The sequence below is a fragment of the Equus caballus genome, chromosome 20, assembly GCF_041296265.1.
Source record: "Equus caballus isolate H_3958 breed thoroughbred chromosome 20, TB-T2T, whole genome shotgun sequence".
Classification (NCBI taxonomy): domain Eukaryota; kingdom Metazoa; phylum Chordata; class Mammalia; order Perissodactyla; family Equidae; genus Equus; species Equus caballus.
Window position 1 is genome coordinate 35095738 of NC_091703.1, and position 12878 is coordinate 35108615.

General features: G+C 52.3%; 1 protein-coding gene across 4 annotated transcripts; it reads right to left on the bottom strand.

Annotated features, from left to right (window-relative positions):
* Positions 1–3000: 3000 nt before the first annotated feature.
* Positions 3001–12665, bottom strand: ATF6B (activating transcription factor 6 beta). Of its 4 annotated transcripts, none has more exons than XM_070245342.1 (18): positions 12353–12665; positions 11899–11978; positions 11683–11761; positions 11344–11435; positions 10694–10829; positions 8015–8100; positions 7748–7883; positions 7544–7675; positions 7250–7383; positions 6407–6592; positions 6225–6316; positions 5589–5768; positions 5315–5422; positions 5049–5130; positions 4769–4836; positions 4439–4550; positions 4213–4297; positions 3001–3694 (listed from the first exon to the last, which is right to left on the bottom strand). In XM_070245342.1, the coding sequence occupies exons 1-18, from the start codon at positions 12432–12434 to the stop codon at positions 3465–3467; spliced, it is 2100 nt and encodes a 699-aa protein (XP_070101443.1). In that variant the 5' UTR covers positions 12435–12665; the 3' UTR covers positions 3001–3464. The 4 variants fall into 4 exon arrangements, with proteins under 4 accessions (XP_070101443.1, XP_005603817.2, XP_001493203.2 ...); XM_005603760.4 differs by having other exon boundaries at positions 4769–4839; XM_001493153.5 differs by having other exon boundaries at positions 4769–4839; positions 12344–12558.
* Positions 12666–12878: the final 213 nt, after the last annotated feature.

Genomic DNA, 12878 nt, shown 5'->3' on the forward strand with positions numbered 1-12878 from the left:
AAAAGATATAGATAGCAAGGAAGGAAAGGGAGAGACAAAGAGAAGGGAAGGAAGGAAGACAAGGGTGAGGGCAATTAAGGGCAAGGAGCTGAAGGATAAAGAGAAGGAACGAGGAGAGGCCAGGGGCTGCGGTCCAAGGAGGCAGTCCCAGAGAGGGGAAGATAGAAAACAGTTGTACTGGGCTTCCGTTTACAAAGCACTTCCCTACACTGCAGGCATTTTATTAATCCCACTTTGTGGCTGAGGAAACGGAGGCTCATAGACGTTAAGTGACTTGTCCAAGGGACTTTGCTAGTGGTGGTGAAGGTGGGCCTCAGTCCAGGTTTTCTCATTCCAAAGCCTGTATTCTCCCCCTCCCCCAAGAAAAGCCCTGGAAACATTGAAGACTTAGGGCAGAAACCAGTGAAGGGGCTTCTGGAAGGACTTGTTTGAGAAGGAAAGGTAGATGATCTGGATTTTTGAAACTTCTTTCTGCATCCAGTTATTACGTAGATTCAGTTGGAAGAAACTGCCAAGTATAAGACAGGGGGTCAACATTCCATTATTGAGAATTGGGGGTGGGAGGTGTTGAGGAAGAAGAACATGGAGAGAAAAGACTGAGCCTGAGATGAAGGATGGGAGAGAACTAAGAAGCTAGGGCTGAAAAGGGGGCAAGAGAGCCACAGAAGGAAGGGTTTGGACCCTTCAAACTTCCTTTGCCTGGAGACATGGGTGTGGGGAGAAGGGAGGAGGGAGGACATTTCTATCTCGTGACAAAAGAAAGTCACACAATTGTTTTGTTCTCTGTTCTGGGGCGGGTGGGCGCCCGTATTTACCAGAGGGACTAAGGTCGCTGTGGCAACCACACATCTGGGCCCCGGAATCCAGATGTGCTGTATCCAGAAGCCATAGCAGAACGATGAGGCAAACATTAGGCTCCCCAGTCCTGGCCCCCATGGCTGGGAAGAGGACGTGAAGGGAGAAGGGGGAGGAAAGAGGAGGAGAGGGCTGAAGCGGGGGAGAAGAGAGGAAGTCATGGAAAGGGACAGAGAATGTGGACAAAGGAGTGCAAAGCGGAAGAGAGAGGGGTGGCCTGGAAAGAGAGGAGGTGAGCACAGGGTCAGCAGCAGGAAGAGAGAAGAAGCCTAAAAAAAGACAGTGAAGTGGAGTGGGGAAGAAGGGAAAAGTGTAAAAGAAGTGAGAAACAGAGATGAATAAAGAGAAAAGGGACAAAAAAAGGTGATGACTGTGGCCAAGAAGGCAGGAAAGCAACCTAGAAAAGAGAGAAGAGGGAGGGACACAGGGTTAGAGAGAAAAAGAGGAACAAAAGATGGGATCCTGAGCAAGGAAAGCAGCAGAGCAGAAAGACAAAGAGGGCCTGGGACAGGAAGGGCCAACCGGAGGTGCAGAAGTGATAGTGGCTGGCATGCTGAGGTGGCCTTGGATGGGGATGTGGCTGAGATCTACACGGCCTGTAGTGCAGCAGCCCAGAGACTGACCTGTCTCCACTCCCTCACCTGCCCCACCCCCATGGCACACCCACTCGCATGCCTCTCCTAATCCTTCCCACCACCCGACTCCCTCAGCCAAAAGTCTGGCTCTCAGTTCACACCAAAGCACCAGCTGTCCCTCGTCACTCAGCCAGAGGTGCTGCATGGCTCACTCCAGAGCCCCCAGTCTGAGGTGTCAGTACTTCAAGCACCTTCTTGAGCTGGGGTCAGGAAAGAGAAAGAGCAATGGGACAATAAAACCGTGATGGAGCCACAAAGGATACAAGCAAAATAGAAGAGGAGAAAAGGACAATGTAAATGGAGAAAGGAGCAAGGGATGAGGGAAAGGTGTGTCTACTATGGACCAGGCATTGTGAACATCATCTTTCATCCTCACATCAACCCTGAGAAGTAGGTAGGAGTATTCCATTTTACAGATGAGCAAACTAAGGCTCTGAGTATTTAAATTACATACCAAGGACATCCACTAATAAAAGGCAAAGCAGGGAATCCAATTCAGGTAATCTGCCTCCACAATCCTTGTTCTTGCATTCACTGCCTGGAAAAGGCTGGATAAGGCTGGAGGGATCTTGAGACAGGAAGTGCTGGCAGAGAAGCCAGGTCTGCCCTCTGGAGGGAGGAGAGGCCTAGTTCCTGGGAGCCCTAGTTCCAGGTTGCCATAGTTACTCGGTCTGTTTTCACCCCAAACACAGTAATGGGGAGGGGGTAGCCTGGCTGGACACGTGAGGTTCTTCCCCCTCCTTCAGGCCTGGGCTTGTGGCCCAGGAGGCCCCTGTCCAGTCATCTGGGCATCGAGCCCAGGCCCAGCCCACACCCTCTAGCTGACCCAGGACACTCCTGCAGGGCTGGGCCTGAGGCACTGCTGGACAGGAGCTGCTGACGGAGATCCCCCCAGGTTGATGGCACTTGGCCCTACACCCTTTGTCCTGCTCCCCCTTCCTCCTAATTAGGAAGCACAGCCTTTTCTGCTGGACCCCTCTGTTCCTCTTCTTTCAACTGGACTCTCAAGTCTCAGGCTCCTCCAGTTTAGGGCTAAAAAGATGCTCCTCAACACAGCCCTTCCTTCCAAACACCGCCCCCTTCTCCACTGCGGCCCCTCCTTTCTGGGCTCACAGCCCTCTGGCCCCAGCTCTGTTGTTTGTTCAAGCTGCTCCTCCTGGAAAGTGAGGGGAGGGAGGGAGAACCTGCTAGAATGCAGGGGATCCAGGGAGGCTGCTCACCCTAAAGGGTGTGGGGCCCCCTGTCCTTCCTGTTTACTCAGACACATTCCAGGGATCTGTATTCTCCGGGCTGTCACGCCATGGGACACCCCTCCCCTATCCCCCTGCTAGACACAGACATAGCCTAGTGTTGCAGGGGCGGGTTAAAGGGGATGACATGAGGTCTGTGATCCCACACCCAACCCACCCCAGAGCCAGCTATGTCTTCAGTGCTTGGTTCTCTGATATACTGGCCCTATAGAAGCCACTTCCCCCAAATTCCCCATCATGAGCCAGGAAGGCAGTCACCATTCCTTCAACTCCCTCCAAGTTGTTTATTTAATAATAAAAAAGAAGATATGCATATACATAAACCTGATGTCCCTCCACCACCCCTCTTTTACTCCCAGCAACTAGCTCCAAAGTGTAAAAACATCCCTTGTCCCGCCTGGGGACTAAATTCCCACCTCCACCCCCCAAACAGAGAAACAAAAGAACAAAGGGGGTGCAGGAGCCCACCCGCCCCAAGACTTAACCTCACTCAACACCCTCAGAGAAAGAAGTAGGGACTGGGGGTTCTGAGAGGAGCCCTGTATTCCAAAAAGAGGTGAGAAGAGGGGTGAATCCATCACCTCCAAATAAGTGCTTAACCCCCACACCTTGTCTTTCTTTACCAAGTGCCCCAAGCCCGGGGATCAGGGAAATTAGAAACAGTCCCACTTGGTCACCCTTCCCCTCTGCCCGCCTAGTTCTAAGTCAGTGTGAGTCACAGAGGTCAGGGATGATTGAGGTAGAGGGGCCGATGGGTGGCCTGGTGGGCCTGGCCAGCTGCAGAAGCTGGCAAGGGGCCACCTGTGGCATTGCCTGGGGTTGAGGACGGCTGTTTTCGGAGCGAGGGGGGCACTGTGGAGGTCTTGATGTGAATCACCCTGGTGTCCATGACCTCACACTCGATCTGCATCATCTCCTCATAGTCCCCTGGGGCCCCCCGGCCTGACAGGGTCTCTGTGAGAAAGGGAGAGTTAAGGAAGAGGGGGGCAAACAGAGAGGAGGGGTTGGAGAAGTGGAGGTGAAGAGGGAGGAAAGGGCAATGGTGAGGAGGTGGATCCACAGTGGGGGTTAATCGAGAGGTCGGGATGGAGTTGGTGCAGGGAGAAGGACAGGGGTAGGAAAAGAACATGACATTGATGAGTGTGAGGTCACAGAGGAGAGGACATCAAGAGAAAAAAAGGAGGTGAGAGTCTGGCAAGTTCCCAGCCCACCGCCCTCTGCCCAGCACCTACCCAAACACCTTCACCGAAGGAGGACCCGCACCCTCATCTTCCTCTCATCAGTCTCCTGCATTTAGTTCTCCTCTCCACCCATTTCCTGCTTCTTCTCACCCATGCATCTAGCATCTCTCAGGAATGCCCCACTCCTCTCCCTGGTTCCCTCCTCAGCTCCTCCTGCTGGGTCTCCCTATCAGAACTTCCCCCTTGCTCAATTTCTGGATTCTTCCCCATGCCCGGCAGGGAAAGAATTACCGTTGGGCGCCATGGCAGGCATCACCAGGGACATCTTGGGCCGAGAGGTCTTGTTGTGGCTGATGGCTGGGAGCAGCAAGTGGTCCTGGGAAACAGAGGGGCCAGTCCAGGAGGATGGAGAAAAAGATGCTGGCAGGCTCTCTGGTCCTACTCTACAGCCTCAATTTCAAGACAGACTGCTGGGGAACCCAGGGTGACGGGGACAGGGCAGGGAGGAAGAACTCACCCTTCGGAAGGAGACAACATAAAATGTGTCTTCCCGTCGGTCAATTGCATCCAGGAACTCTGGCTGTGAACGGTCTGGGTGGCGATACAGCTGCAGCTGGCCCACAGAATCCCTAGACAGGTGGGGAAACGGGATTGGAAGGAACTAAGCCCAGCCCACTTCCCACTAGGGAAGCAGGGAGAGGATGAAAGAAAAAGAGACAGGAGACCCCAGGGGATGAGGGACGCATAATGCCATTGGTGGCACTGATGACAAGCACAGGACAGCTCCAGGGGTACAGCTCTCTAGAGTAGAAACTCACCTAATAAGTAAGCAGCCCCCCAGACTCACCTTTCTGGGGGCCCGGGGGGTTGGGTGGGGACTGCCTTAACTGGAGGCGACTTCTTCCGTAGCTGAGACTTCTGGAAGGAGAAGTATCTAAGGATTTGAAGAGGGTGAAGGGAAAAGGGAAAGAGACAGACAGCCCCTGGAAGCTGATGCCACCTCACACCCACCCTTCCACTTCCCAAACAACCCCTCAAACCTCCACAAGATGCTCACTAAAAGTCCCCAGGACATTTAGCCCTTGTCTTCAAGTGGCCTGCCTTGAACTAGCCCCACCCTCTCCTACCTGTTTCTCCTGGGCCCTCTGGGGGATCTTCCGCCGGCCTCTCTGGTGGCGCTGGACCCAGCCGCTCAGCTCGTCAGCAAGCCTGGGGAAGCAGAGGAGCGGTGACACCTCCGTGCCAGGCCAAGGCCCCCACTTTCCTTGCCCGCACACAGGAGGGAGAAGAGAGGGCAAGGAGAATTGGTGCTTCAGCACACAAGGACAGCCAGGCCGGCCGTGGAGGGCCTCAGAATGACAGGGAAGATGCCTCAGCTGTGAATCCCTCACACCTCAGGGACTCGGTTCGGTTGAAGTGCCGGCAATCAGAGGAGAGGAAGAGCTGGTCCAGGTCTCTCAGCAGCAGCTCCTTGGCACCCCCAGGGAAGGCTGTCAGGTTCCTGGGTGAGGCAGGGAGAGGCCATGATCCAAGGCTGCCCAGCACGCCCCATCAACAGAGACGGCAATGATGGCGAGAGAACAATCTGGCTCCCCTCAAAAAGAAAAGGTAACTTTGGGGAAGAAGACGCACTCAGCACGCCCAAAAGAGAGAGGCCCTCTCCTTACCTGAAGCTTGGCCTGCTTGCGGGGCTGGGCTGGGGCTCCTCATGGCTCTGAGTGGAGCCCTGGAGGGCCTCAACTCCATGAACCGGCTCTTGTGCTGAGAACTCCAGCAAGTGTCTCCGAGGTCGAGGCTCCTCTCCGTTCATCTGAGGAGACACGGGAGCCGAAGGAGGCTCACTGATGCTGCGGATAAGGAAGGACGGAGCATGAGGAAGAATTCCAGCTTTGTCTAGGGGCTAGCTAAGAGCAAGGGCTCTGCAGACGGCCTGCCCGGGTTCCAATCTGTTCTACAAGCCTGACTCTTCATCTGTAACATGGGAATGAGAACAGTGCCTACCTCATAGGGCCAGGAACCATGAGAAAAGGAGAGTGCTTAACCTAGAGCCTAGAACTCAGTAAGCACTCAATAGTCAGTTACTATCTTATCAGTATTCTCACCACCATCTACCCCAGGACATACCAGTTAGGAGAGAAAGGATGGAACAAGAAGGGACTAGCTGGATACTCCATCGGTACTAAAGACACCAGGGCTGTCTGTGTGTAAGGGGAATGAAAGGGACTGTGCCAAAGCTGGCAATCAGGAGGATTCTGAGGGTAGGCTCCACCCAGAAGCTTCCAGGAAGGCAAGGAGGGTCTCACCTGACAGGCCCGAAGTTGAAGGCAATGAAGAGAAGGAAGACCATGATGCAGACCACCTTCCTGTTTCCAGACCCTAACTTGAGCTCGCTGTTCTACGATACAGAGGAAGAGACAAGAGAGAGGGTGAGTCATCCCAAGGAGCCTACATTCCTGCTGGTCTCCCAAGGACAGACCAGGCTTACCTCAGCCAGCAGGCCCTCCAGCCGCCGCCGGAGGGCAGCATTCTCCCGGCGGAGCTGTTGGTTGTCGGCCAGCACAGCCTGCAGTCGAGCCTCCAGCCCCTGCAGATACTCTTTCTTCTTCCTCCTGGACTGGCAGGCTGATTCCCGGTTCTTGATCATTCGCTGCTGCCGCTTCAGCAGCTTTGCCTAGGCACCCAGAGGGTCAAAAAGAGAAAGAAAGATGGGAAGGAGAGGGAAACCATGTCCCCCAACTCCAAGGACTGATTATCCAAAGCTAACATTGGCCATTCTCCTGCCTTCGTGACCTCTACCTACACAGCCAGAGAAGGGTTGTTCCTCTCTACTAAAACATTTCAGGGAAAGGGCCCTTCTCTCAACCACTCCCCGTCCCTGTTCCTCAGAGCTGAGAGAAGTGAGACTGTAGGAGGAACCATTTCTCCATCTTGGTTCCTTTCCTTGGTGGGTGGTCTTCCTTCTTCTCAATTCTCGTTTTTGGGCCCAAAGTTTAACCTTGCTATAATTAAAGAGCAGTTTTCCTCTAGGAAGCAGCCTCCCTCTTCCAGCTACTACCAAAACTGTAACACAGTATGACTCCCCTGCCTTTGATTTACTGAGACCACCCCCATTTCTCCAATTATCTCAATGACAGCAATCCTAAAGATCATAAAACTACATGGAGTTTACATTCATATATAAACAGGGGTCCACTCTGACCTTCAGGATCATCTTATGTGTCTGCTTCCTCATTTTTTGCTCCCTCTTCATTCCACAGTTCTTTCCCAAGACAGATTCTCCTCTTCCCTTCCCATTACTAGCCCCACTCTTCCCCTCTCCAATACTTACATCCACTTCAGGTGGACAGGAGTTCCCAGGCATAGGAGCTGGAACAATGCTCTTCCTCTCAGGCCTTGGTGCAGGGGGGGCTGGCCCCTCAGGCTGGACTCGAATAGCACCTTGGATGAGGACAACTGGGGACACTGGGGCAAGTGAGCAGAAGAGGAGGTCAGAGAGCTGGAAGTCAGGTGGGGTCCTTGTGTCCATACCCACACCAGATCACCCAAGGGTTGGGAGCCTCAGTGGCTGTGAGCTCCCTGAGAAGGTCAATCCAGTCCATCTCCTTCTATCCTTCTTTAGTACCTGGGGGTGGCTGGACAAGGGGCTGCAAAAGGACAGTGGTGCTGGCAGGCACAGCTCTGGGTGGCATTGGGACAGTGGTTATCACCACGGGTTTGGGCTGCAGTGGTGGCTTCCGCGTGGGCAGGGCTTTGCCTGAAGGAAGGAAGGAATGTCAGGACTACTGGCCTCTTGCCAGGGACCCCAGGTGTCGGGAGGCCCTGTTACCTGAGGAGCCATCGGGGGACGGGCCCATGCTGATCTGGACAGCTCCAAGTGGGGGGCCTGGGACATCCCGCAGGAGATACCCTTGAGGGGACAGAGACTCTGTCTTCACTTCCAGTACCTCCTCTCCTATGAAAGCCTATAGGCGTTCCAGAAGATATGTGAGTTAGGAAGAGTGTGGAGGAGAAGGAAGAGAAAGCTCTCCTACCTCTGAGAGTCAGCAGGAACTCCCTGGAGTGGCTGCAGGGAGGATGGGAAGCTTATGCTCACCTGGTTGGGGGACTCTGCTGAGAGCAGGGAAGCCTCAGAGTTGATGGAAGAAGACGGAGAGACAGGCTCTATCTTGGTCTGGACATCTGTGGGGTGGTGGGATGAGACAAAGAGCTGGAGATCAGATCAACACTGAAGGAGAAGAGGGTTAAGATGGGGAAATGTGAGACATGGTCATTTTTCCTTGTACCTGAACATAAAACTATTCTGACCCTAGGCAGGCAATCCAGAAGGAGGAGCCATGGGGCTGCCACTCTGCTGGCTCTCCTCCTACCTGTTTACCCAGTACGTCCTTTCTCCTTCAGTGGCTCCTTCATTTTTTTCACCACTGCTCAGTTTTCCTCAAGGATATCCTTGTCCTTCTGTATTCTCTCTTTCTTTCTCACAGACCTTGTCCATTCACTTAGAGGAGGCCCAAGAAGGGGGAGTCTCCAGCATTCATATGGGCCCAAACTCCTATCTGGCTGGATGTTCACCACATCCTGGCCCAATGCTATCATGCATCTCCATGCTGACAACTGCCAAGCCTGCATCTCTACCCTTGATTGCTCCCCTGCATCCATACTACCCGTTTTGGTACTTAATTATACAATCGCCAATATTGCTATTTTAAAATTTCAAATCAATTTATGTTTTTGAATAGGTAATACACATATATGACACAAAATCCCAAAGGAACAAAGGAGAATTCAGTGAAAACTGAATCTCCTTCCCTTCCTTGTCCACCAGCCACCCAGATCCCCTCCTCAGGGGTGACCACTGTTTGAGCTATTAACTGCGTGTTATAACCCTCATGAGACTCTCCAAAAGCAAGAGCTATGTCTTATGCTTCATGTCCATCAAAGCAATGGGTAAAGTACAGGTTCTCAAAAAGTACCTAAATAATAGGAGACAACCTGACTCCAGTAACACCCTCCTCTGCAAAGTCATCAACAATCTTTTTTCTGTTAAAGGCTTTTCAATCCTTATTTTGTTTGTTCTCTTTGTAACTTTTAACAATGTGCTGGATATGATCTGTTTATCCCTCCAAATCCACTCTCCATCCTTCCTTGTCCAGCTCTGAGGCCAAGGAGGAAAACATGAATGGACTGCATCATCAGCCTCCCTTGCCCTTCAGCTTCTGATTGGAGTTCAGTGAGACAGGCAGTGCCAGGAAACCGTGAAGGCACTTTGAAATCAACAATCAACACGTCCAACACTGACTTCACCATCCTCCCTAAGCAGAGGCCTCCTGCTGTTGCGGTCACTATCCAGTGAAAGGTACCACTGCCCACTGGATGGTTGCCCTGGCCAGAAACCCAGACATCCTCTTTGACTCCCACCTCTCTCCCATGCCCAGAAGGTCACTGCAACTCATCCATTCTACTTCATTCTTTCTGCCTTCTTCGTGGCATCCAAATATCTTACTTGATTAATTGCATGAGCCTCTTCCTTGATCCTCCTCTTCCTGCCTCTCTGCAACCCATTCTCTCTTCTGCCACCAGAGTCATCTTGCTAATCATATTGCTCTCCTACTTGATTCTTCAAAGGTTCCAGACTGCCCACAGGATAAAAGCTAAGAGTCCCTTAACAGGGTTCCCACCTGGCTCTGCAGCCTCTGCAACTCTGCCATTCCCCACTCCCTCCCCAACTCCACTCTGAAGAGATGCAGGTTTCTTACACACACATACTCCAGTTCCCACATTCTTCTTCTGGCTAATTTCTATGTGCCTCTCAAAACTTAGCTCAAGAAACCCTTCCTCTAGGAGCACATCCCCGATCCAGCCCCAACTGGGTGAGATGCCCCCTCTTAGGGGCTTTCATGGCACTTGGATGATCTCTATCCTTGAATTACCACACCTGTATTGACTGGTACTTGTCTTTTTCCCCCACCACACTACAAGATTCTCAAGTCAGTGTGGTAGTCATGTCTTCTTCATCTCTGCGTCCCCAGCACCCTGTCTAGTATCTGGCATGGATTAGGTACTCAATAAATGTTTACTGAATAAACATATAAGAGTAAATAGGTGCCAGCCCAGTGGCACAGTGGTTAAGTTCGTGCACTCTGCTTTGGTGGCCTGGGGTTCGCTGGTTCAGATCCTGAGTGTGGACCTATCCACACTTATCAAGCCATGCTATGGCAGGCGTCCCACATATTAAAGTAGAGAAAAATGGGCACAGATGTTAGCTCAGGGCTGATCTCCCTCTCCCTCAGGAAAAGGACGAGGATTGGCAGTGGATGTCAGCTCAGGGCTAATCTTCCTCAAAAAAAAAAAAAAAAAAAGGCAAATAAACTGAATAACAAAAAAAAATAGCCCAAATCATGTTAATTGTAGAATCTAGTATTCAATTTTTCTGTATGCTTGAAAAATTTTATAATAAAACATTGGAGGGGAAGTAACATAAATAAATATGCCCTAAACTGTCCACAGTTTTTAAAAAATGCAAAGCAACAGGATACTAGGAAAAAGAAAGAAGAAAAGTCATTCTCATATCTTTAGTGCTGCCCTTGCTGTGGTTTCTTAAAATTCTCCCCACCCTCCTGGCCTCTCTCCTGGTTATCTGCCATTTCCCCTCCCCACCCTTTCTTCCCTGTCCTGCTCCCTACACGTCCCTCCCAACAACAATCTACACCCCCTCCCACACACACCTCCACACTCAATCTTGCTAAAGCCTGGGGCTGGTGCAGGCTGTTATTACCTGAGGGATCATCAGAGGTGGGGCCCACATTGATCTGGATGGTTTCAAATGGGGACGTTGGGTCATCTCCTAGGAGGCAGAGTGGAGGTGCCAAGGACTCTGTCTTCACAACGAGCACCTCCCCTACACCAGGACCCTAGGTGAGAGTAGGGGTGAAGCAGGAGGGAAGAAAGAAAATAAGCGAGGTGTTGAGAGTGAGAGCAAGAACAAAGTTTAAGAGCTTACAAACCACCTGTTATTAACATTCTGGTTTGAATGGTGCTGAGCATCTCCCTGAGCTGTCTCTGGCCCCTGTTCTGTCCTTCTGCTTTATTCCTGGGAAGGTCAATGAAGTCTCATGATTTCAAATATTGCCTTAGAGTGGACAACTTGGGCAAGAACAGTTCCAGAATTCTCAGCAGTTAACAACTCTCTTCTTCCCAGCTCCACCATGGCTGCCACATATCTCTGTACATTAAAAAGACTCCATCTGCACTTCTAGACAACCACAGTGGAGATGTGGAAAATGAGGATATTAAAGAAAAGGCAGAGGCAGGGAAGACTTCACCCCCATGACTCATAGCACACAAATCATTTCCTTAGCACCTATGGGTGAAAGGGATGGAGCAGAGGCCGTGCCACAGAGAGCAGGAGGGAGATGGGTCTCTCACCTGGCTGGAGGGCTCCGTAGAAAGACGCGATGATTCAGAGGTGAAGGAGGAGGAAGAGCAGGGGGAAGATGGCTCAGACTTCACCTGAAGATCTGGAGGAAACGGGGTTAGAAAGTAACCAATAAGCAGAGTCTGAGAAGAGCCCCAGAAGTGTCCATGGATGTGGGGACCCCTCACTGGGCCAAGGGGGAAGGAACACGTGAGAAATTAAAAGAGAGAGGAGTGCACAGGCACTCATGTAGAGGAGGCGTAAGGATACAGGAAATTAGGCAGTTTCTGGAAAACAGTGGGAAGATGAGAGTTTCTGGAAGGATTAGGGAATCAGAAAGGATTTCTTACCTGGGAAGATAGGCACGGAGTCCCAGGGGGGTTCCGGGGGGCTGACATCCATTCCCACGTCCAGGGAGCTGCTGCCAAACTGAATAAGGCAGTATATTAGACGGCAGGAGAGTAAGGAAGGGACGGCTCCAGATGAGCTCTGGCCTGGGAAGGACTCCTGGTTCTGAGACCACTCTCGCCCACCAAGAGTTAGAGACAAGGCTGGGGGAGCAATACCGGGACATCCTGCTCCGGGCAACGGAAGAGCTGCGTCTGTTCCTCGGCCACTTCATCCAGACCAGTGTACAAGGTGCTATCTACAAGAGGTGCGGAGTGTCAGGGAGGTGGTCGGGTGGCCCGGCCTACAGTTCCACACAGAACCCTCGCCCCATCCCTCATTGGCTTGGCTCGGCCAGACCCACCGCCCGCCCACTTGAAAAGTGATCCAGCCAAAGAACTTCAGCCCCTCCCTCCCCGACCCCGGAACAACTCGACATTTCCGCGGAGCGGAGGTCTTCCCCAACTCCCGCATCCCCCGAATACACAGCGAGCCTCCCTGCTCCGCCCTCCTTCGGATGGTGGGTTCCGTATTTGCCCAGCCTTCCTCTTTGGGCTCCGCTTCCTTCCCACGTGCCTCAGGGGCACAGTATGCCACAGCCCTCTCCCCTCCCCGAGGCCTCACTCCGCAGACCCCAGTCCTCCGGGCTCAGCAAGTTGTCGGTGAAAAAACGGGTCGGGTCCGCAATCTCGCTGAGGAGCATCAGCTCCGCCATCTTTTCCCCCCCGCCCCCCAACCCTGAGACGGTTTCCGAGGCCCGCCTCTCCGCATCATCAACTAATCAGTTGACTCTTAAAAAAAAAAAAAAAAAAAAAGGGGGGGGTCGTCCCGGAAGTTCTATCAACCAGTAAGAGGCCTGGGGGATGAGCACATGAATCAATAGAAGAGGTGGCTGTAGAGGCCGGGCCAATGGGAGCACAGCGGAAGAAGACGGCACTTTCAAAGTACCCGGGTGTGAAGCCTGCGCATGCGCCAAACAGGACCAAGCGAGAACGAGCCTGGGAAACGTAGTTCTCAGGATTTAAAGGTCCGCCACCCTCCTCTTCAAAACCAGTTCTAAATTTTTAAGTTTGGACGGCTTCTGTTCATCTTCGGAGATGGATAAGCCCCCCAAAACGTACCACACGTGACCATATGGCTTTTTAATGGTAAAAAAAGG